General features: G+C 41.9%; 1 protein-coding gene and 1 pseudogene across 8 annotated transcripts in view; both read right to left on the bottom strand.

The window, feature by feature from the left end:
• Neo1 (neogenin 1) overlaps nucleotides 1–12,747 on the bottom strand; it is a 157,996-nt gene extending 145,249 nt beyond the window's left edge. For 4 of the 8 annotated variants that reach the window (XM_029481357.1, XM_029481354.1, XM_029481356.1 and 1 more), the window contains exon 1: nucleotides 12,262–12,747. In XM_029481357.1, the coding sequence (XP_029337217.1) occupies nucleotides 12,262–12,424 (163 nt within the window). In that variant the 5' untranslated portion in view covers nucleotides 12,425–12,747. The remainder of the gene's footprint in view (nucleotides 1–12,261) is intronic. The other 4 variants (XM_029481355.1, XM_021171854.2, XM_029481353.1 and 1 more) reach the window with 1 other exon arrangement.
• A 4,164-nt stretch (nucleotides 12,748–16,911) lies between these two features.
• On the bottom strand, nucleotides 16,912–17,533 carry LOC110302584 (annotated as a pseudogene).
• Nucleotides 17,534–26,151: the final 8,618 nt, after the last annotated feature.

The raw sequence follows: 26,151 nt of genomic DNA on the forward strand, positions 1-26,151 counted from the left end.
CAAGCCGTTTTCCCTATTATTCAGCAGGACACAGATAAGGCTAAAACTCCAGGTTTTAAAAACAGCCACCAGCACTATCTCCAATTTCTTTTCCTACATACATAACAGGTCAATCTTTAAAGATTACTGCTATGGTTTCACTGAATAACTACTTATCCATTACATAACAAATGATACACTTTCATAATAAAAATAAACTTTTCAAAAATGATTATAGGCATGTGTCAACTTTTGGCTTTGCAACAGGACACTGTCATCTGTAAAACTCACACTTCAGAAACACTAATATGACAACAAAAATACTCCATCAACAACAAAAATCTCATAATGTTTAAAGAAGATTTACAATTTTTGTTTTTAATCTAATGTTATCCTAGGTCACAAGAAGGCCCCAGGGTGGATATGCCTGTGTGGTGTCTCATGCCTGTAAACCCAGTACAGGGAACAACGAGGCAGAAGGAATGCTAGGTTCAAGCCTTGTTTGGGCTACAAAGTAAATCCCAGGCCTGACTGAAACTCTGTCTCAAAAAATAAAAAAAATAATAAATAAAAAGAAAGGGAGGGAGGGAGATTAATTTGCTGCTCAGTAGTATTTTGCTGTTTTTACCGTTACCCTCTATCTCACTCTCAGCTCGGATCCTGAGAACCAGCTGACCACCCAAGACTAAACAAATGCTTATCCTCCCCATCACAAACACACTCACTTAACAGTCTAATTGCACAAAGCCATCAGATAAAAACATAAACCAGGCTACGTCAGTGTTATCTAACTTTCATGTCTTTTTCGATAACCTCTCAAACTAGTATAGAACAACAAAACAACAGGAATAATAGTTTATGTTTAATGGGCGATTAAGATAACCAGGCTCTGTTCTAAACACCATATATATCAACTCATTGTTTACCTCAGCACAACAGGGTGGGTGGTAAGTTGTTATAATTGTCATTTAAAGTAAAGAGTTTACCAGTATAGTCCCTGTAACCTTCACTCTTCCTGCCTAGCACTCACACTCTGAGGCCAAGAATGGGACTACAGAGTTTACAAAAAGAACTAACATTATTTTAGCACTGGTCCACTTATTTATACAGATATTTCTCAAAAACAAAACAAAATAAAAACCTCTCTGTAGGTGAAGTACAGCTATGTGTGACCCTGTTCCTATTCTAGGCACTCACCCTGCTTTGGTACCAGTATCCTGCAAACATAGCACATTTTCCTTTCTTTGTAAACCCAGCTACAGATGCTTTCCTCAATATTTACTCCAGGTTGGATTTTGTTGCTGGTGTTGTTTTCCCCCTTTCTAAGCAGATCTATTCTCATGACATAAACTATGATCATCTTTATCTAATAAGACCTGGACCAGGGCTGGCGAGATGGCTCAGAGGTTAAGAGCACTGACTGTTCTTCCTGAGTTCAATTCCCAGTAACCACATGGTGGCTCACAATCATCTGTAATGAGGTCTGATGCCCTCTTCTGGTGTGTCTGAAGACAGCTACAGTGTGTAGTTACATATAATAAGTAAATCTTAAATAAATAAATAGATAAGCTGGGCGTGGTGGCGCACGCCTTTAATCCCAGCACTCGGGAGGCAGAGGCAGGCGGATTTCTGAGTTCGAGGCCAGCCTGGTCTACAANGTGAGTTCCAGGACAGCCAGGGTTACACAGAGAAACCCTGTCTCAAAAACCAAAAATAAATAAATAAATAAATAAATAGATAGATAAATAAATGAAAGCCATCCCATACCTCTCACCAGATCTCCAGTTCTGCAATAGTTACAAACACATTGTACTGACCTAAATTTTAGGCTCAAAGTGTACAAAATAGAAATTATGCCCTGGCCCTCTGCATTAGTTCATTTAGTTTCATGACCATGAAATACCTGAACCTGGGTGGCTTATAAAGAAGCTTATTTCGCTAACAATCAGTGCTGACTCTAGCAAAAACCCCTTTACTACATCACATCATGGTGGGCGACAACACTAAGGACCCAAAAGAGGAAACTCCATTTTCCCTTGTAACAAAAACGTGCATACAGCTCTATCATTAAACTCAAAAAAGGAGGGAGAGGAAAATATGAAAACAAAAAACAAACAAAAAAATAAACAAAAACCAGACAATTCTCAGAAGCAATATAAATCATCAATTAAAACCAGAGAAGGTGCTAATTCTATTAGTAAATGCAAAACCAAGGGTTGGGGAGATAGCTGATGGGTAAAGCTCTCACTGTGCAAGAATGCCATTCTGACTTTAAATCCTCAAAACCAACAGAAAGCCAGGAGGTGCAGTAGTGAACATCTACAATCCCAGTGCTCCTAAGGCAAGATGGAAAACAAGAAACAGAACCTCAAAAGGCTTGCAGGCCATCCTGCCTGGCATGCACAGCTGCAAACAACAAAAAGATCCTGCACCAGGCAAGCCAGAAAAGTAAGACCAACACCTAAGGCTGTTCTCTGGCATCCACACGAGTACCACAGCATATGTGGGGCAGCATTCACATACATCATACAAAATAAACAGATACATAGAGACACTTCTGTTTTCATCTGTCAAGTTGGCAAAAATTATGAAGTCTGGACATGAATCATTTATAGGCAAGGGTGTAGAGAAACAGACACTCTCATTTGTTGCTAAGAATCAACTTTTAAACAAATGGTTTGCAAATAACTACCAAAAATTAATACATAGAAACACATATATAATCAAAGAAGAGTTTTAATATAAATGTTCTATCTTATACTTCCACACTTATTTGATATAAACATATACATTTATAAAAAGTAGGCTCATTATATCATTTGTTAACAATCAGAAATTTGGGGGCATCAGAAGACAACTTAACCAATTAGACTATATTAACAAAGTCGACTATATTAACAGAATGCCATATGGCTATCAAACAACTATGATACAATGTACTCATCTAGAAAACAGGTCCTAAAACAAGTTGATAAATAACACGTACATCATAATCCAAATTGCCATTTTGTTATAGATGTATTGCTTAAGTATTTAATTATACACATATAATGTAAAATCTGCATTATTAAAAGTTATTACCTCTGAGGACAGGCCTGGAGTATGATTTCACATTTTATTTTATACATTTATTCAAATTTTTATAATTTTTTTAAAAATTTAGAGTCAAATCAACAGTTCACTTTACACAAAAATTAAAATTCCAATTAGCAATCGAGTTTAGCAATGTTGTCCATAAAGATAAATGCCATGGCCAGAGAAATAAGGACCAGAAGAGAAAAAAAATAGGAACTCACCACCTCTCCTGTGGTCAAGAACATCCCAAGGCAATCCTCCCCACTTCTGGTCGGCTATGCATTTGGAACTAGATTATCCTGACTGTTAAAAGTGCTTATAATAAAGGTAAGATCAAAAGGGAGAACTCTGGGACTGAGAAACTTGCATGATGCATGGACTTCAAAACCTCCCTTAGTCCTGTTCTTCAGTTACATGAAGATCATAAAGGTTGAGTTCAATGTAGTTCTGGTGCTATTAATAAAGGAGGCCACTGTCAAAGCATGTCTGTGCGCAGTGCCTTGAACACAATACACAAATCTAAACTACCACACTCAAATTTCAAGTTTTCAAGAATTAGCCAACAAGATGCTCAAATTTTAGTTATTACATTTAGTTATAAGTTAAAAATTTTATGAAACTTACAATTTATTATTCTATTCCTGAATTGTTAACTGTAATGACATTTTGTTAACTATACTTTATATATCATTCTGCAACAGAAAAACAGTCTCTATTCAATTTCTATGAAGTATTATTTTTAAAATTCTGCTCAGGAACCCTCAGTAAGATTTTACCAAGTATTGTCAACTAATAATCAGTCATGGAAAAACAAAACAACAACAAAACAAACAAACAAACAAACAAACAGAACAATCTGTCTCCAGATTTATAGAAGAAAGGTTCAGGCTGCATCCAACCTGCAAAGCCACAAGTCTAACTCTCAGTATTAACAGCACACATGCACACATACAGTGGTACATAATCCAAAAGACACTGTGGTAGTTGAACTCCAGGTGACTTTTTTATGAGATCCTCATATATGCACACATTTCAGGAATCACTCTCAAAAAACAAAAAGTAGCCTGGCGTGGTGGCGCACGCCTTTAATCCCAGCACTCAGGAGGCAGAGGCAGGCAGATCTCTGAATTCTAGGCCAGCCTGGTCTACAGAGTGAGTTCCAGGACAGCCAGGGCTACACAGAGAAACCCTGTCTCGGGAAAAAAAAAAAAAAGAAACAAAAAGTAATTTACTCTGGAGAGCTTTTCACTGGCTTCCTAAACTAGGACTAAAGATCCAAATCCAGAATTTTGAGAGCAAGCAGCACTGTCGCTTGATCAGCGCTGACACAATGATTCCAGAATGCTTTCCACCTGTAGCAATAATAGTGTTTGCTCCAAATCAAGTTACCTATTACCTGTCTCATCTCTGCCATTAGATCCAAGGCTTCCGGAGCACAGAGAACACATCCATTTCATCTTAGCTATCTATCTCCAGAGTGGATGGCTCAAAGATACGTGTTTGCAATGAGTAAAAATTACTTAAGTCTTTAGCTCTGGAAGAACTGTCTGACTGAAAAACTAAAAATTCTTGCTGACCTAGGTGGTGGTAGTTTAATCCCAGCACTTGGGAGGCAGGTGGATCTCGTAAATTCTAGGCCAGAGTGGCACCCAGAGTGAGCTCCAGGTCAGCCATAAAATCATTTAAAGGTTACTTCTAATGGTAATTTTAAACAGTTAAAACTTACACCCTTATATGAAGACTACCCAGATGCTAACTCCTTATGACAAATTATTCAAACACTGATTTTATCACAACAAAATCTATAAACTAGACACGGTTGTTCATATATGTCCATAATTCCAGCACTCGGGAGCCCAGGGCAGGAGATGACAAGCTTAAGGCCAGTCTAGGCTAAATAAAGAGACCCTGTCTCAAAAATTAAAATATAAAACTACATCTTTAGAAAAGGCAGCAAAACCTGCTCACTCAGGTAGTATTATTTCTGGTAATAACTATAAGTTTCACTACTTAACACTGAGCCTCTGTTTCATGGACCCAACCCTGAAGCTAATTTTTACACATAGAAAATGAAATCACATACAATCATGTATAAGCAATGAAAAGATTTTCCCAATCACACCTTACTTTAGACCAGGAAAAGATATATAATTAAGTCTTAAAGAATGACAAAAGGTTAATTCTCACATCAAACCAGAAACCACCAGTTTTCAAATACAAAAACTACATGAAAGCCATTTAGCTGAGAGGAAGCCACTGCTCCGTTATATACTGCAGACAAAGAGTAGAAGGACACAGTAGAAGGACGCTTTAGACTATCTATTAACCCACTCCATCCTAACCAACTAACAGACAAAACAAAGACTACGGTATCTGCAACTAAAATTTTTAAAATTTAGTATGAAATATGCACAATTAAAGGTAAAAACACGTTAGACAAGTTGTAAATGTTTTAGTCAATGGGTTTTGTTGTTTTGTTTGTATGTGGTGTAGTAGGGGCCTTCAGCTACATCCCAGCAGTGGGATGTTCAAGTGTGTAATCTACCAGTAGTGGTCTACAGTGAATGGAACCGTGACTTAATTTCTTCTAAAACAACTTACTGGAGAAAGGATTTATTTTGGCTCACAGTTCAAAGGCGCGCAGTCCATCATGGCAGAGAACTCAAGTGGTAAGATTTTGGTGCTGCTGACCACCTAACGTTCATAATAAGGAAGAGAGAATGCATGATGGTGCTCAGTTCCCTCTTCTACTACACAGACCAGGATCCCAGTTGAGGAATGGTGCCATCCACATGAACACTAACAATCATAAACCCTGACCCTGCAGATACACAGAAACGTCTTCTTAGCAATGACCCCATATATGGGAAATCAAAGTTATTAATCTATTCTATTCCTCTGAGCTAATCTGGCTACCTCCCAGCCCAAATCCCCAAGATAATACTTGTATTTTAGTAATGATCTTGCTCTCTCTGCTTCAGATGTGTTCTCATGGTGCCTCTCCAACTCTTTCCTCATGGCAAATCTCTCTTCCTCCTCTTTCTCCTCTTTCTCCTTCTTCTCCTCCATTCCTCTTCCTCTCTCTCCCTTCCCCCCTTCCCTCCCCCTTTGGCTGACTGTGATCGGAAGCCCAGTCCTATTCTCCCCCCTGCCCAGTCACTGGCTAATCAGCTTTTATTGACAAATCAGGGAATAAATAGGGAGCAATATTTACACAACATGGAGACTCTTAGAATAAAAGCATTACAATGCCATGTTTGATTGCCACCGGACACAGATATCAGCAGAGGCAGAGAAACCAGCATTTGAATGATACAAGAATAGTCTTTACACGGTGTACAATAACATTACTCTTACACTCAATACAAAAATGCAGATAGAAGAGACTGGTACACAGCCTCAAACACTTTGACTGTTCTATAAGTAACACTTTTATTGGCCACTGTAAGCATTATACTCATTTTCCAAAATATACAGCTATCTCAAATAACAGTTATGAAAAAAAATCTATGTGCACTGATAGGAAAGATCTCTAATATTAAGACTAAAAAAATACATGCTGAAAATAATTGTGTAATTCTGCTTATGTATCAAAAAGAAAACTATATACATATACAGAAAAGAAAATACTTAAAATTGCTACTCATGGGTTAAAAATGAGATTAATTAAACTTACAATTCTATACAGTTAACTGCAACTAACATGTATTTTTAAAATAAGTTTTAAAAATAAAATGGTTTAAAGATAATGTGGCAAAAAAAGAAACACATTAAATTTAGGGAAAACTTTTAAAGTTATACATAGCTCACAGTCATGATGTAAAACAATGAGTCATATAGTAGACAGCAACTACAAAGCAATGTCTCATAAATGTTTTTGATCAAAATACTCTTTCTTGTAAATTAATCCAAAATTTGGCCTCCATTTTACAATCATATTTCACTTGACAGTGTTCCCAATTAAATTGAACTCATCTCACCAGCTCTCTGACTGATACAACACCTCTAGGCAGTGCCCCTACTGTTCTCCTGGTATGGGTGCACTGTAGTATTGTATCCATACTCCCCAAATGGAAATCACTTATCAAAGTAACTGGAGGAAAAGACTATTACACAGAGCCTTCATAAAAGAGATGTGCTGATGTAACCCCCAATATGTTTCTTGATATAGAGAAAATATAAAAGGCAAACCTAACAATAATCAATTGAGACACATGAAAAACTTGGGGGAGGGGGAAGGACTAGAAAGATGGCTCTGCAATTAAGAGCAAGTACTGCTCTCCTGTAGGACCCAACTTGATCCCCAGCACCTACATTGAGCGATCCAATGTATTCTTCTGTCCTCTACACACACTCGCCCTCCCTTCCCCTTCTCCCCGTTCCCCCTCACAAATACATACACAATAAAATCTTACAAAATAAAAACTAAATCACACTTTCATGTCTAAAGCTAAACAAGGACTATTAAATCTATTCTACACAAATATAATGGAGTTTATAAGCAACTTCACATCTCATTTTCCTGGCAATCCATTTAGGTAGGAAAGGTACTGTTCTTGCCTGCCTGTGGCCCCCAATTTATAGATATACTTATAGCTGTAGAACCATGAGTTATACACCCATTCCTTGCCTTCACATGAAAGTTCTTTCATCTCACATGATGTACTAATTTTCAGACAATCTGCTAAGGAGCACATTTCTTATCTCTTATGTGCATTCACCCCAAAAATATATGACTTCTTTTCTATACAACTCAGGAAAAGTCAATTATCCTTCTACAAATGACAAAACTGACAAATATTAAAATGGCAGGGTACTTAAGAGAATGATCAAGTTCATAAAGGGTCAGAAAATCTGTTACGAGTGGCTGAAGAGGGATGGGGAGAGAACGGAACAGCTGTCACACATGCATATCCTACACATGAATCTGTCCCCAAACATATAAAGGAATCATGTTCTATGGCCCAGCAGTTCAAAAACAGCCAAACACAACTCAACAAACATTTACTGGTTATCTAGCATCCTAGTTGTTTCTATTACTGTGATAAGCACCACAAACAAAAGCAACTTGGGAGAAAAGGATTAATTTCATCTTACAATTTCCAGGTCATAATCTATCAGTTAGGGAAATCAGGGCATGAACTCAAAGCTGGAGCCTAGAGTCAGGAACTGAAGCCTATGGAGGCATGCTACTTACTGGCTTGCTCCTCATGGCTTGCTCAGACAGCTTTCTTATATGAGAAAATTTGAGACACACACACACTTGCCTACAGGCCAATCTAATGGAAGCATTTTTCTCAACTGAGGTTTTTGTCTTTCCAGATGACTCTAGCTGATGTCACGTTAACAACTAACCAACCAGCACAACTAGCCTCATCGATGCTTCAGATAGAACATGGATATTAAGACAAGTAAGTCAAGTGCCAATCCTCCAGAGGTTAAGACAATCAAAGGTGACAAGAAAATAAGTAATAGAAAATGAAAAGTATTTTAAAAGCTACAGGAACAGGGAGAACAGCAACCATTAACTCTCTGGGGGAGAAGCCAATAGGAAAAAAAAAGTTTCCCCGATAAGATAGGAGTTAAATAAGTAGGATGTAGCTTTAACAGGGAAAAAAAAAAAAAAAAGAACAGCATGTGCAAAAGCCTGAAGGCAGAAAGCTCTGCAATTAATCTGGAGTGGGAGAACAAAGGGTACACATAGGAGTGATGAGAGGAGACTAATTTAAACTGGGATTGGTGGGGAGTGTTAACGCACGCACAGGGTCTCACAATCTCCATCCCAAGGATTTTTAGAACAAGGAACTGTGGAATACTTATTAATAAGACATTTTCAGTGGGAGTTCCACCCTTAGAAACATCGCTCAGAAGGATCTCTCCAATAGGAAGACACACCTACAGGGTAACAGTTGAGGCAAAGAGATTTATTACAGTGCTGCTATTGCTAGTTCAGGTGTGGATAAAGATGAAAAGGTACAGACAGAAGGAATCCCTAGGAGGCAAGGATCAAACAGAGTAAGGTCTTCTAGATCTTAATTCAGGAGAGCACTTGGACAATGGTGGCTACAGCAGGTGTTACAAGTCAAACCCATGCAATCATTCTAACAATGTCAGAGACCTGGCCAGGGACTGGTTCACTGACTGAGAAAAAGGGATGGAGGAAGAAGAGGAAAGAGGAGCACATGTGAGTCTGCCTCTGGACCTGCATCAATGAAGCTACCTAATAGAGAGAGGGAGAGAGGAGAGAACCTGGAGAGTCAAAAGACAGGAAAGAAGGAGACAACATTAGGAATCAGTATTTAAGTGAGTAAAAGAAAATGTGAAAAACAAAAGCAGTAACCATGGGGAAAGCAAACACTAAGTCAAGCTATGCATGTTGATACTGATAAAGGCGAGGGAAGAGCTAAAACTTAAGAGTGGGAGACTGAATATCACTCTCAACGTGAAGCAAGGTTTTCTAACAGACATTATTAAAATCAGAAACAGACCACCTTATGAGGTAATGTGTCAAGTCAAGTAAACGCCTGTCAGAATGTGTGGGGTCCTCTATGAAGAATGTCAACTGAGAGCAGTTGCAATTCACAGGGTGCTCAGTCAATCTGTCTCCCCCAAGGATCACTACAAAGCTGTTTAGCCTGACTGTGTGCTTACTCATTTCCCATCCTCCACCACTGCTAACCACCTTCTACCATAATCTCATTTGCTTTTTCCTCTTCTTCCACGTGTCCAAATGTCCATCCTAAGAGAGTAGAACACTCATTTGTTCTGTTCCCACACATCTATTTTTCTCTTACTACTGAATATCATCTCTCTCCTACCAAAAAAAAAAAAAAGTCAAGTTTATCGTCTTCAAAATAAGCAATACTAACCAATGATATCTGATTTACAGACAGCCTGACCCAAGACTGCTGACTCAGCTCTCCATCTCCTGATCTCTTCCCACAGCTCAGGACAGAATAGATCAGCCCCTGCTCACTGCAGTGATTTTCTTCCTTTTTCATTTTTGTAATGAGACAGAGGGGTCAACAGAAAATATTTTGGAATGAAAATAAAAAGGCCTATGAGGGAGAATCAGACCTGTGCTCTAGACTCTATCCACTACTAATTAACTGTGAGCCTTCTAACTAACCTCCACCCATCACCATCTCAGATGGAGAAACCCTGGCACTGACTAAGTAAATCACGCCAGCTCACACTTCCTCAAAACCTACTCTCTCTTGCAGTGCTTATCACAATCACATAACTATGTAATTCTAGCTGAGCAGCTATCGTCCCTACCTACATGCTAGAGTGCCAACTCCATAAAGGCAGAAAGCAAATGTCTCCCATCTCATCATTGCAAAATAAAAGCTCACTGATTGAATTCATGCTAAAACAGACGTTAAGATCCCTTTCTAAGTGACGGCTTTAATGGGCCTCCAAGCCTGAGGAGCTGAGTTCACTCCCCAGGACCTGCATGCTGGAAAGAGTAGTGACTCCTCCGAAGATCCTCTGACTAGCACACAGCATGCCATGGCACAGGCACAAACACATATGCATGACAGATAGATAGATAGATAGATAGACTAATTAATAAAATGTAAAACAAATGTCTAAATTCTAGCATTAAGCCTTTGTTAACTTTAAAAAGTCACTGCCAAAACTTTAAACACAAACTCCAGCTATGACCTCAAATACACATACAATCAGCTGTATATAAATTTTCATATGAAATTTAAAAAAAAAAGAGGAACTTGTTTTCCAAAATGTATACATTTCTCTTGCCCATCCCCATGAAAAGAAACTATTTAGGTACTTACACTGAAGGTCTGAAAACTGTGCCCCAAAACTTTGTACAAGATAAATGTGCAAATGCATGTCACATCAATGATCCTAACTTAACATTAACACTCCTGTTTAGCAGCTTAAATAATATATACTAGTGTGGGTTTAAAACTGTTAACACTGGCAAGTTGTGAGCTCTATACGCATACACACAAAATGCAAAATAACAAACTTTATGAGCAAATCACATCTCGAAGTGATTTTAATGATTTCATAACAATCAGAGGGAAACAAGTTTTTGGTTTAGCAATTACAAGTTGCCATTGTGTCTGATCAGGTGACCTTCGTGTTAAAAATCTAAATCTCTGCAAAGTGAGTGAAAGTTTCGTCTAGTTGTATGGCACACCACCTTAGGCAAACGAGGTTAGCAAAGCACATGTCAATTTGCTCTTCAAGAGCCGAGTGAGCCCTGCTCAACTATCAGAGGCTTGGCGATGTGTCAATTGGCACCCTTAAATAAGTAAGAATGCAGGTGACTCCAGGAATGCACGAAACACACAGAAAAAAAGATGCCGAATATATATACGCATATATATATGTGTATATATACATATATGTGTGTATATATATATACATACACACACACACACACACACACACACACACATATACATAGTCACATAGAGACAATTAGACAAATCCTTAAAAATCCGATGCCTGAAATTTTTCGAAAGTTGAGAGTGGGTTACATAGAAATATAGTTAAATCCCTAGTAAAGAGGCACTACTTCACAGAATCACTTGGAGCCGCTCTCCAAGGCGTCCACAAGGCTAAGTCAACACCACTGATCTGATCATGAAGGGGCTAGTATGCCCCTTAGCACCCCCTCTCCCGAAGACTCAGGCTCCAATCACTGAGCGAAGAGTCCCTCGAGATCCGACAGCGCTTCCCTGGACTTCAGAAGCTGGGCAACCCATGGCCGAGGGGGATGGAGGGTGAAGAGAATGAATTCAAGCCCCCTCCTCCATCCCTTCCTGAAAATTAATGAATTGGCCATACGATTGTTTATGTAATGAGGTGTGTAGTGGCCTCTACTGGTGCTTGTGTGAGCACAAGAATGTCCCACTCTTACAAGTGGGATGAGCCTGGGGGAGGGGAAAGAGGCGAGGGGTGAACCTGCCTCCCGGTACAAAGCGCAGAACTGGACCCCAGAGCTCCGGCCCGGATCCCGGAGGCGCCCCTCCCCCGGTAGGAACCCCCCTCCTGCCTGCTCCGCTTTCAGCCACGCGAGACCCTTTTCTCTCCAGCAACGGGAGCCGAGGCGGAGAAGTTCCCGCACGTTCCCCTCTGGATCCTAAACAACAACAAAAACCCACCGCAGCGGCCTCGGGAGCCGGTGCCGCGCCCCAGCCCCTACGGCGTCCCGGGCCCGGCCCGGCTTACCTGCGGACTGCGGCGGGGAGCCGCTCTTCGTGGCCGCGGCGCCGGGCGCCGGGCGCCCGAGCAGCAGCAGCAGCGGCAGCAACAGCAGCAGTGGCGGTGGCGGACAGCAACGCCGGGAGGAGGAGGTGCAGAGGAGTCTCCCGGCTTCGCGCTCCGCCGCCATCTCTACCCCACGAGCGGCGGCGGCGGCGGCGGCGATAGCGCCGCGGAGCGCTCGCGCCCTTCCCTCAGCGCGCCTCAGCCGGTCTCTGCGCCGCAGGGCTCGGCTCCAGCCCGGCCCGGCCCGGCCCGCGCGGCCCCCTCGCGCGCCCAAGGGGAAAGACTCCGGGCGCCTCCCTCCTGCAGCGGGGCGGGGAGGAGAGCAGAGGAGAATCAGTACATTCCGGCCGAGAGCCGGGGGGTGGCTCGGTCTCTCCAGGTTCCAGGCGCCGCCACCCGCCGCCGACTCGGGCTCCTCACCGTAGAGCGAGGGGGGCGGAGACCGCGGGGTGGGGGGCGGGCGCCGGAGCGCGCCGTGCCGCGCACGCTCACAGCCGCGCACGCGCGCCTCCCTCCCCACGAGCACCCTCTTTGCGCCCCGCGGCCTGCCGGGCTCCAATCCCGGCGGTCGCTTCGCGGGCAGCCGCGGCGGTGGAGCCGAGCTGGCGCAGGGGCAGGCGGCGGGCCCGCTCCCCTCCCCCCTCTGGCTCTCCGGAGACGGGCACGGGCGCGGGGCGCGCGCGCCGGGCGCTGCTGCTGCTGCTGCTGGCGTCAGGGAAACCCCGGAGAAGCGATCCGCCTCCTTCGCCTCCCGCCTCCCGCTCCTAACCCGCGGGAGAGATTTCCCCTCACCTCCGCGGACGGCTTCAAAGGCTACGGAGACCTGAGGCAGAGCCGCACGGACTCCCGAGCTGCTCACGGAGGCCGCGAGCCTGCGCGCACCTCCCTGCCCCGGGCCTCTATATAGGGCCTCAGAGGAAACCGAATGGCCTCCGGGAGGAAACCTGGGTTCGCAGAGGGTCGGCGCACGGATTTATGTGCTCGCCAAAAACAATAGCAGGCCGCCCGGCTCTTGCTGGGGACCTGGCGCGGTTCCCGTGGGAGGGGGCCGACCGCACTGCGCCGACCTCTGGCTTCCTCTCGGGCGGTACCCGACCCGCCGGGACCGTGGTGCCCCGCGTCCCCACTGAGACACTCTCGGCCCCGGCTCAGACAAAGGTGCGGGGAGTCCACTCCATCGCGCGCTCAGGCCAGGACCCAACCCCATGACTCAATCTCCCCGGGGCTAATTCTCTGCAGCCACTGCAGCCTTTTACCTAGGCCCTGGCTGGTCACTTTGCAGTTTTGTACTTGAGATCCAAAGTGTCTCTCGACAGTAAACGCGGAGCACGCGGGAATTGGTTTTTCAACCTCCTGATACTACTGAGGATCGAGCTACCCAAAGTTAGGAGAAAACAGTCTGTAGTCTGCTGGCGAGAGTGCCCATACTGTTCTACGCTGGTTCTTCACTTAGTCATGTTGGGTTGTTGATAGGAGTTGGATTTTTATTTGCCCTTCTGCGTATAGTCAATATCCAAGATGTGTCCAGCATTTCTTTTTCTAACACACACACACCATGCCTTCTCTAGTCACTTGCTATTTTATCTTATTTTATTCCGAAGTTCCAAAATAAGGCATGGATTGATGTTGGGAATGAAGAGCTCAGAAACCTCATTAAAACAGTGAAATTAGGAGCTCCCTTCCCCTGGCTCTTTGAAACAATTGGTTTAAAAGAGCAAACACTCGCTTATTGTTTTCCACTAGGGAAACCATTTAAATATCTTGTTTTGGTTAGAGTTATTAACCAGAAAAAATATTTCCTAAATACCCCTGATGACCTGTTAAATTAGAAATAGATTACCTCCCAATTACTTCACAAGTATTTGCTTAATTAACCTTTAATAATCACATCGTTATTCAGTTTTCTGAGATAATTGATGAGAGAAGCTCTTTGGAAACTATAAATTGCCTTGCAAATGTTAATTTTGGGCTATCTAAGACAGAGGGACTTTTTCATTATATTAAAATTATGTATAATGTGACTTACAAAATGAAGCTTGCATTTATCTCCAATCTTGAAAAAAATAAGAGTTATAGCTAATAAAATAGCACACTGATTTTCATGTATGACTTCTGTGAACCATCTCATTAATTTATCAGCCTACTGTATATATTGAGTTTATATTAAAAAGTTTAAAGCACTTTCTGTAAAATAGAATGACTAAATCATATATTTCTGACTTGTGATTAAATCGAAATTTTCATAAAAGCCACTCTATAATAAACCACTAATAGATGAGCTGCGGACTAAAAAAAAAAAAAGTGCAGATTCTAAATCAATTGACGAGTCAGACTATAAAGTAACGCAGGCTCATACTTCAGATCCTTCACTTCACTTCAATGTTAATATCCTCGTTGACAGCGCTTTCATAGAATCATCATTCTGAGTCATTATCCTGCCCTTTGTTTAGTAAGACATTTGAGAAAAGGGTCTTCACCTCTTTAACAAAATTTTCAACAAATACCTAAGTCCACATCTATGCTTCTTAGCAAAATATTTTTATGAAAGTCTAAGCTATAAATCTATAAAGAGATATAAAGCTGTTGCTGAAATTAACTTTTTTTTTTCCTTTTCAGCGAAGTTAGAAAATGAGGCCCATTTTCAAGGAATAGTGCACAAAGAGACTGTAGAGCAAAGAAAACAGAGTTGCCATTGTATGGGAGTGTAAGTTACCAAAGTGCGGGCCAAAAATAACTAGACCAAATATTCTTGTGAAATGTATTCTAAGTATGTTTTGATATAAAAATTAAATGAAAACTTAAATCCTATGAATTGAAACCTTGGTAGGAATCTTACTCACTGAAGTAGAAGGATTATTTTTCAGCATCAGGAAGGCAAGGGTTCAGCGCTTTAATTACCTCCAGTAACAAACTCTGCAGCTCATTCCCTGGCTACATCTCAGTGTCCGAGGAGAAGAGAGCTAGCTAGCCCCTGAATAGCTAAGCCCAAGAGAGAACATAGCACATTTCAGCTAGGATTTCCCCATGTCTTCAGAACATGATTAACTTCTGCACAGACGTTGATATTTTTACATTTGCCCTTTACATTCCTCTAGGTGAGAATTTTTTTCTCACCTTTTCTCTTTCAAAGGCCACCTGTTCTAGGGAGCTATCTCTGATTAATTCTAATTATGAAAGATAGGTACTTATTTTTTCCCACTGACATTCTTGTCTTTTTATTGGATATTTTCTTTATTTACATTTCAAATGTGGCCCCTTTCCAGGTCTCCCTTTCAGAAACCCCCTATCCCATCCCCCTCCTCCTGCCTCTATGGTGCTCCCCCACCCACCTACCCACTCCCAAATTTGTGCACCCTCAGGGCCAAGGGCTGCTCCTCCCACAAATGTCCAATAAGGCCATCCTCTGCCACATACGCGAACTGAGCCATGGGTCCCTCCATGTGTACTCTGGTTGTTGGTCCAGTCCCTAGGAGCTCTGGCGAGGGGGTGGGGGGTCTGGCCTGTTGACACTGTTAAACTTGACTTCATAAGTTCACAGGTACACAACCACAACCATAAGCACCAGTGCCCATAAAGAATAAGTCACTGAACTAAATACAAATACCTGTCTTGCCAAGTATGGTGATAAGTGCTGGGCTGACAAAATTATTGATTTGTTCACTTAACATTTATAAAGCACTTCTAAAGGACATTTATAAGTGTCTCAGGCCCTGCCCTGTGTTAAGTGAACACAATGATGAGCCTGGTTGACGAGAGTTTGCAGTTTAGCAGAGAGGATAACAATAATAGCAAAGAAAGTTGAAGGCGGTTATGCATAGTGAGGAAAGATAAGGCATGTGGGGAAACATAGTAACAACATCTCATTTCACTAAGTGGGGGCTGGGAGAAGTGGATCCTGAGGATGGGTTAGCACTCTGCCGCAGAAACTGGTCTCAAGTTTGCATTTTAGAGAAATCACTCAGGCTACTTCTTGAGGTTTAAGCAGAAAGGAGACAAAAAGAAGAAAATCAATTCAGGTTTTATTATACTACTGTGGGGAGCAGATGATGGTAGCCTGAAGTCAAGTAGAGGGAATTAAGAGACTTCCAACAGAGAAGAGGGTTTCGGAGATATAAACAGACAGATACATAATTGGTGTCAGGGGGAGGAGATGTTGGTGACTAGAGTTTTAGCTTGGGCAGTTGAATAAATACAGAGGCAATGGTTGAGAGAACCAAATAGGTTGAGGAGGGCTAATTTTAAAGGTAGATAAGTTGGAGTTAAAGTATCCATTGGATGTTCAAATAGAAATCAGTAAATAGTTACATGGGTCTGGAGTTTAACAGCAAGATAGAGCTGTAGAGATGAGTCATTTGCAAATACCACTAAATACTGAATTTTTAGGGTAGTCCCATTTTTCCAGTTAAAATCCGTTCCAACAAGAGTTTGTAGCCAATCTACATATATAAACAGTTATAGACTAAATTATCAGGGCTCTACTATAACAGTGTATTACTTATACTCAAATACTAATTTTGTGTTAATATTATGAAGATACAACCTTTTTTGTTGTTTTTCTTTAAACAATAACAAGTTTATTAAAGTTTTTTCAATACAATATAATCTCCAACTTCACTGAGGTGGCTGACCACGTCCACCCGAAGCTGCTTCTAAACTGGAAGTCAGTTGCTGAGCTAGCCCCAGCCTCAGCTTTCTAGGGGGCACAGCACTCCTGTAGGTGTCTCTATCTGCCTCCCCTCTTGTGAATCTTAAAGGCCGCTCACCCTCTGGACTTTTGGGCAGAGGCCTGCCAGTCTCAGGACAGCTGCTCTCATTCTTTTGGTTTAGTTTGGTTTTGTTTGTTTGTTTGTTTGTTTGTTTGTTTGTTTTTCGAGACAGGGTTTCTCTGTGTAGCCCTAGCTGTCCTGGAACTCACTCTGTAGACCAGGCTTCCCTTGAACTCAGAAATCTGCCTGCCTCTGCCTCCCAGGAGCTGGGATTAAAGGTGTGCCCCACCACACCTTTAAAGGATGTTCTCATTCTTAAGGTACCAGTAGAAATGTCTCCAAGAAAACTGCTCCTTCACGTAGCCTTGAGAGACTGCGTGGCCTTCATTGAATGAAGGTTGGGCACATTCTTGTCTGCCAGCTCAGGATGTTTGGGTATGTGGACATCTTTATTTTTTGGCCCCCATCACACCTTCCTTTAAAAGGAGTTCATAGATGGCAATCCGATTCTTCTTAGGCATCAACATCACAGCAGCTATAGGGTCTGAGGCCAAGGTTCGAAATTAAGCGAAGATACAACGTTTAAGACAATTATACCGAAACTCTCTGTCCCCGTACTTCTGTCATCTCTGATGTAGCTTTCCAGTCTGTTGTGGTTTGAATGAGAAATGTCCCCCATAGGCTTAAGTAGTTGAACACTTGGTTCCCAGTTAGTGGTGCTGTTTATGGAAGTTACAGAACATAATGTCTTATTGGATGGAGGAGGAGCCCACTGAGGATGGACTCTGAGTGCTTGTAGCCTTGTCCCACTTCAGTTTTCTCTGTTTAGTGTTCACAGTTGAAGATATGATCTCCCAGCTTTCTGCTCTAGCCACCTGTTACCATGGCTTCCCAGTCACTAAGGACTTTCCCTCTAGAGCCATAAGCTAACATAAATTCTTCCATAAATCACTTTTTGCCTGGAGGACAAAGGTCCTTGAACTCACAGATAAGCACTAGGGAAACCAGGAATATTTAAAAAAAAAAAAAAAAAAAGCAAAAAGCAGGGTTGTTTCTTCAAAGGAAGAGATTAACCAGTTTTCCACCCAGAAGGCTGAGAATGGAGGTGGCTAATAGCCTAGATGACCCCTGCACTATCTATATGGCCAGGGGCTCCCCCAGGCTCCCACAAACAGAACCTGAGGTGGTTTATAGCCCAGATGACCTCTGTACTATCTGTATGTCTGATACCACACCAGATCCTCCCCTAGGCCCTTAAGATAACACATGTAGCCTATCTATAGAACCCATCTTCATGGAAGAAGTGACATGTACTTTGAGGAGAGTTTCAGTGTAATTATACCTCATTGTGCACGCAGGATGGTGTTACACTAGGAAATTTTTTTTTTCCAAATTGTTCTGTCCTTACATATGTAAGCCTGAAATAAACCACCGATGTCATACTCTAGAAGTTTGAAGCAACACCAGCTACGGAGTCATGTTGAGCCACATTACCTTCATGCCTCACGTGGATTATTACTCTGCTGGCCATGGTGTTTGCATAGACCTCACACACAGACGCAAGTTTTTGTCATGGTGCTTTATCACAGCAACTGACCAATCATTTATACTCCCTCATTAAATTTTTGTTTTATATATGAATGCTGGGAGATTGTATTTCAAGCCACATCATTCACCTTGTTAAAATATATGTATGTATGTATGTATGTATGTATGTATGTATGTATAGATAGATACACATGTGTGTGTGTCCATGTGTGTGTATGGTTTTAGAGCTTTATTGTAGAAAGGCAGGGGGAAAGAGAGATGGGAGAAAGAGGGAGAGAGGCCAACCATGGCCATGTGGAGAGAGGGGGGAAGGGAGAGAGAGAGAGAAGGAGGGCTAGAGAGTGAGAAAGGTGAGAGCTTAAAGAACACTTATATTGGTTTTTGTAGTGAATTTCAAAGGCTTACAGTATGATGATGTTTCTCTAAAATAATTTCTTACATATATTTAATGTGTTTCTTAGTGATTCAGTTTGCTTATATTTAATCAGTAAATGAAATAATTTTATGCTATTATATATCCCCCTCAAAAAGGGAGAGGTCATTTTGCTCAAAGTAATTTAAAACATCCAGTGATATGAAGGACTTCTAAATGGATTGATACTAAAAATGACCCCCTTTTCTAAGAGATTGTAGGCCAGGGTTGGATGGAAGGGTTCTGTGTTTTATTGGAGTGGAAGTGGCAATGCCAAGAGAGTAGCTTGAGATTACCACTGCGGAGCTTAGGAGAAAAGAGAAGGCCTGAAGACTAGAACGGAAGCGTGACTGAGAACCGTAGTGTGGTACCCATCTAAAGGAGCGCACACATGTTGATGGTATGGAACAAACGCAAATAGCCTTGAAATAGGCAAACATTTACGGAGACCCCAGGAACATGTGGTTTCACAGACGTCAAGGGAAGAAGACATTTGGAGAATGCATGAGTGGTCCATAGTGTCTTGGGTTCTTAGAATATCAAACAGTGTAAGACCTGAAAACAACCTATTGGTTTTATAAGTTTATTAGTATAAATAAACTACTTTAGTGATAAGGTAGGTGGTCAAGGGCAGCCTTACCAAGAGGAAGTGTATCAGAAAACAAGGCCATCTGGTGACTTACTCTTGTTCATGAGTGTCAACACCTCTTGAGGTTTACTTGTAATAGGAAGAAAAACTTCATTAAGTTAGAATGCATTTTGTTAGTCCACACATTGGTAGCTTGGTCCTCAGCCTGGCAGTATTAGAATGTGGTGTGGTCTCTTGAAGAGATAGGGTCCAGTGGGAAGCAAGTAGTCAATGGCCTCAGGATGTGTTGGTGATATTCTTGTGAGATGCTGCCTAGTTCTCAAGAAACTGTTATACTGGCCCTTTTTCCAGCCTGTATGACTTCCTTCTTGTGATCAAGTAATGATGGCATTAGAGACCCCAGAGAGCTCTCTTGCTCCCTCTCCTATCCATAATGATGTGATTCTGCCAGAAGGCCTCACCAAACCAGTATCATGCTGTTTGGACTTTGAGCATCCAAAACTATGCATGAAATAGACCTTTTTTTTCTTTTTAAACTAGTCTTCCAGCCCCAGAACTTTGTTATAGTACTGGAAGGTGAACACACGAAGACAGGATGTCACAGAGGAGGAATGAAAGCCACTTTACACTTAAGACACCTGAGGAGTGACTCAGAAACCATCCATGAGCTAGCAAAAGGGGAAAAGATGTTGAGAGAGAGAGAGAAAAAAAAAAAACAAGACAAAATGAACATGGACACTGAGCTAATGCCATATAATTCGGTCTTGATGCTTACCTCTCTCTCATCCTCATCTGGTAATGAAGCCTAGTTGCCAAAAGGATGATGTTAGAAGACAAGGCTTAGAGAGCCTTCAGATCATGCAATTAGAGACTCTGGTGAGCTGTCTTGACCCTTCTGCCATGCGAAGATACAAGAAGGTAACTTTTGTGTTAAACCAGACTTTGTAAGACTCCAAATATGCAGAAACCATGTTTCTCAGCTTCCAAGTTTATAGCCAATTTGACACAGCTGTCTGAAGAGACTAAGACCAGGACTCTTGAAATCAAATAAAATTATTGGTTCACTGGTTTCAGTTTGGCTTTAGTCCAAGAACATAAAAAAAAAAAAATGGCTGTGAGCAGGGATGGCCAGGGTGTGGGAGGGATGGCGGGAGGTGCACGGTAATACTACCTACTGGTCACTTGCGATCCTGAACAAATCAGGAGTTTGGCAGAAGTGACTTCTGGGACAGGTTTCCAATAAAATAAAGTGATAGAGGTTGTGCCTGTGCAGGGGTGGGGCTTGAAAGTTTATAGTTAAGTAGACCCTCCAGGGGCCACAGAGAAAATGGTTAAGAGGGGGAATTAATGCTAGCCATTTGTATCAGAAAGGACAAAACACTAACCATTGCTAAGCAAGCTGACAGGACAGTGGCACTAAGATGAAGGATTCTGACATGGGACTTTGTGTGTGAGGACAGTGGGCTGTGAAGAGCCTGTGGTGTCTGGGTCAGAATGTGGAGACGCAAAGGGAAGAGGATAGCCAGCCTGAGGGCTCCTTGCTTAGGGTTTGATATTTTCTTCATGAGACCTCAGGTAACAAATGCTACAGCTGGAGCCACATGAGAGAGTAAAGACCCCAGAGCAAGTAAGTCTGTGTACCATTTGCATGCCCATTACACACAATAGCTAAAACAGGGTGCTGGATCCCTCTGGAACTGAAGTTACATATGTTTTGGACATACATTCAAACCCAGAGCCTCTGGAAGAGCAGCCAGTGCTATTATTTACCGAGCCATCTCTTGGTCCCTCTTCTTAGTATTCTTTATTTTGGGACAGGGTCTCATAGTTGCCCACATAAGTCTTGAACTTGTGATACTGCTGCCTCAGCCTCCCAAGTAGCTGGCAGGCCTGCTTCACAAAGTTTGGCTTCCTACACACCATTCTCAAAGGTCCTCCAGCCTTCACTTCACTCCATGTGTGCTAAGCTCTATGTTGAGTCTCTCACTGAACCTGGTACTCACTGATCAGCTAGACTGGATGGCCAGAAAGTCCCAGCAATCCTCCTACCTCTATCTCCACAGCACTAGCCTTACAGGCAGATACTGTGCTTTTTTTAAAAACCAATGTGAGTTCTGGGTATTGAATTCAAATCCTCATGCTTACAATTACAAGCACCCTACTGTCTAATCCACCTCCCCAGCCCAGAGTTTCCTTTTCTGTATTTATAACCATACTGTGCGGTCACATGTCACTTAACACCAGAGACATCACCTAACAAATATGTCTTTAGGTGATTTAATCATTGTGTGAACAGTGTAGCTACACAAACTTGGGTCTTATATCCTACTCAACATCTAGGCTGTGTGTGTGTGTGTGCACACATATATATAGGATATAGCATCTTATATGTAGGATATAGCCTATTACTCCCAGGACCATGATGAATAAAACATAATGATTTAATCAAACACAGAGAAAATTATGCAATCAAGAGTCATGGCAAATGAGAACTATATGAGACTACTATGGCTGTAACATAACATAATGCTTTACCGCAGACAGGTTTTTTTAATAAGTAGAAGAACACATTCTAAAATAAACAAAGCATAATGCAGTAAATAGACAGACCAATAACATAGTCATTTATCACTATCAAGTGCTATGTTCTGTGCACAACTGTACGTTTTCTATGATGAGCAGTAGAGGAGATTCGTTAACCTAGCATCACTCAAACATGCACTGTTAAGATGGGAAGGACATCACTAGGCAATAGGAAATTTCAGCTCCACTGTAATCTTATGGGGCCACCATCCTGTGTGTAACCTGGCGTAGCTCAGTTGCAGCTTCTTGTTTCGCGTGCATGAAGCCTTGGGTTAGATCTATAGCACTTTGTAAACTGGGTGTGAAGACTCAAGCCTCTAACTCCAGTACTTGGGGAGTAGAGGCAAAAGGATAAGGAGATGGAGGTCATCTTTGGCTGCACTCTTTGAAACTCTATATCAAAAACAAAACAAGACAAATATATGTGAAAGATATATCTCTCCTTAAATCTATTTCATTATAAATATCTCCCATATTATTACTATTGAACATACATATCATCACAATGTTGAAAAGATAGCTCATAATTGTCTAATTAACTTTTTTTTTTGAATGTTTAAAATTACCCTTCCATTCAGTAACTATCAACTTCCTACTGTATGATAGACAGGATTCTGATACCCGCAAATACAGTAGGGACTAATGTAGGCAAATTTTCAGGGCCTTCCATATAGGGGTAGGGGAAGGAACTGATAATAACCAAGTGTCTGGTGACAGTAAGTGACACTGGAAGGGAAACAGGAAAAGCCACTAGGCGGAGGAGAGAGTTGCTGTCTTAATAACATTGTGAACAAACGTGCTATAGAATGGCTTACAGTACTTTCGGCGTTTCGGAGTTTTTTGTCAGCTGGAGGAAAGGTAGTTTGCAAGAGGAAGGAGCTGCTGAGCCGAGGAGTGTGAACATGCTCACACTCTTGACGTGGACTGTTCGCTGCGGCGTTCCCAAGCGTAGTGCCAATTTTGCTAACACCTCTGTGATAGGGTCATTAAGTATTTATGCTGTTTAACAAGCTTTGCTTGTTTGCATTTTGTGTTTACTTGAGTCCACTTTTAGAAAGAAATGAAATGAACTGTTAATCTATTTGCTACAACCCTACTGTATTCTTGATTGATTTTTTTTTAATCCCATGGCTGAGGGTTGAACCAAGAGCTTTGTACCTGCTAGGCAAGTGCTCTGTCACACATCTATGTTCCAGTGTCCTTTGAATGTCTCTCTTCTTTGATGACGTCTCTCTTTGTATAACCATCACCAGTTTTACCAACATTTTGCTAGATGGGTTCCTTTCCTTTCCTTTCCTTTCCTTTCCTTTCCTTTCCTTTCCTTTCCTTTCCTTTCCTTTCCTTTCCTTTCCTTCCCTTCCCTTCCCTTCCCTTCCCTTCCCTTCCCTTCCCTTCCCTTCCTTTCCCTTTTCTTTCTTTCTTTCTTTCTTTCTTTCTTTCTTTCTTTTCTTTTCTTTTCTTTTCTTTTCTTTTCTTTTCTTTTCTTTTCTTTTCTTTTTTTTCCCTTTCTTTCTTTTTTTTTTTAGATAAGATTTTTCTGTGTAGCCTTAGCTGTCCTAGAACTCACTATGTAAACCAGGCTGGCCTACAACTCAGAGATCCGCCTGCCTCTGCCTCCAAGTACTGGAAATCCAGGTGTGTGCCACCACTGTCCAGGGAATATTCTCTTTCATTTTTGTCATTTCAGTCTTAATATCTGAAGCTTAAGGGATGTTTTGCTTGTCTATTTTTTTGGTTTGGATTGGTTTTTTGAGACAGGATTTTTCCATGTAGTCTTAGCTTTCCCAGAACTTGCTATGTAGACTTAGCTGGGCCCAAACTCACAGAGATCCACCTTCCTCTGCCTCCTGAGTGTAGGGATTAAAGTCCTGGTGGGTCTGTCTGTTTTTTAATCACTACCATACTGTTTCACTTGAGACTATCTGACATCCAATAGTGCTAGTTCTTCCTTGTTTTTGCCTTTAACCTATGTGTGTGTATTTTGTGATTTATGCTAATGAACTTTAAACCACCTTGATCAAATATTCATTCTTGGCTGTTCCACAACATTATTATATTTTAATGCTTTTAGGAGTGAGATTTCCTTTTTAATCATATTTTAATGTTATTGCTGTTATACAGGCTGGATATTGATTTTTGTATATTTATCTCATCCTACCACTTTATTGAACTCTATCAGTTCAAATGCTTTTTTAATGGAATTTCTTTGATTTTATAGGCATACAATTCATTTTTCCTAATACCTGTAATAGATTTACTGTACTAATAATATGTTGTTTAATATTTTAGAGGTTACTATTGTTGCTTTTATTTGGAAAAATATGTCCTATCAAGATAAGATTACTGTCTTTGATGAGTGGCTTTGACCTTGAATTTGTTGTCTTGGAGGATCCCTGGTTGTATCTTTTATGTGTTGTTGTCTTTTCTGTTCTGGTGCCTTCTGGAAGGCACACCTCTGAGAGTGCTTGTCATTCACTCTTCTTCCAGGCACCCAGTTCTCACCAGAGCTATCATTACATCAGTGTGCCTCCCATCTCCTGACCACGGTTGATTGGGCTTGCTGGGGACATCTGACCCAGGCTTAGTCAATTTCAATAATATCTTCCACTGGTTCATGTAGGGTACCTGCCCTAAATAAAACCCATTAGAGACTCTTTACTTTGGAGTACTGGGAGAGTACCAACCCAATAGTTTACAGTTTAAAATTTAAACTACAGGAATTGTGTGAGGTCATGTTTGCAACAAAAAAACCAATGCCCAACAAGAGAGAATAAAAACACTTTCAGCAACAACCAACGAGGTAACATTTGAATGGCATCCAGGCCCCAGTTTCTGTTGCTCCTGAGGTACAGCTGCATCTCTGCACCTCTAGTCTTTGAACTATTCTTTGGGGTGGTGGGATATCTCAGTGTTGAGTCAATAAATATTTTCTTCTTCCTTCCTTCCTTTCTTTTTCTTTCTTTTCTTCTTCTTTTTTTTTCCAGCCTGCACTTCCTCTCTCACAAATTACCTTTGTGTGTGAACAGGCACATGCCATGGTATTCGAGTAGAGGCCAGAGAACAGCTTGTGCCCGTCAGTTTTCTCCTTCAACCATGTAGGTGCCAGAGTCTGAACTCAGGTGATCAGGCTTGACGGCAAGCACGTTTCCCGAAGGCCCTGGGCGTGGGTTCAGTCTTGAGACAGAAAGAGAGTGAGACTACTTTCTAACTTCTTATGGTTATAATTATTTTTGTATTACGCTGATCTGCTTAGATCAGGTTGGCGGAGAGACAAGCAGGGAAGGCGTATACTCTATTGCCTTAGGTACCTTGCTCCACTCTCCTCACCACTTATCTACATACAGCAGGTGAGCCTTCTCCTGATGTCCTGAGGCCCTGAGGAGCCCCAGGCACAATGTGCCCATTTTTTTCAAAGCACCCATCTGAGCAGCAGATTAATGTTGTGGCCTTGGGATGACGTGAGGGGACGAGAACAGAGGGATGGCCTTGGAGAGCAGCGTGCTCCCTTTCTAGAACACAGCACAGTGCTGTCCTCAGGCTGTCGGCTGTATCCTTTGCCAGCCAACAGCAGTTAAAGAAGCAAAGGGTCACTTCTGGGAACTGGCTGTCCAAAAGCAACATCTGTCCTGTCACCTCCCGGCTCTCTCGGGAAACCGATGGTCCAAGTCTGAGTCTCTGTGAAAGTGACACCAAGAGGCACTGTTCCCAGGCGGAGAGCAGATCAGAGACCCTCACACTTCGCTGACAGCAGTGCCACCAAGGATGTCAAGGTCTCAACGATGCTTTCAGGACATGTAGTTGCCATTTTTTGGATGGTTTTAGCCTCTCACTAGGAGCTTAGAAATCAAATTGTACAGTGCCAGAGGCCCCACGCTCCCTGACTACGCCACTAAATCAGAGTAATTGAGGTAACAAATATGCCTGAGTGGTGCTTTCTAGAGAAAATGCAGCCCTCAGATGACACAGCATTTACTCCTGACTTAGCTAGACGTATTGATAAGTAGGCATTTCTG

Source organism: Mus caroli, chromosome 9 (genome assembly GCF_900094665.2).
Source record: "Mus caroli chromosome 9, CAROLI_EIJ_v1.1, whole genome shotgun sequence".
Classification (NCBI taxonomy): Eukaryota; Metazoa; Chordata; class Mammalia; order Rodentia; family Muridae; genus Mus; species Mus caroli.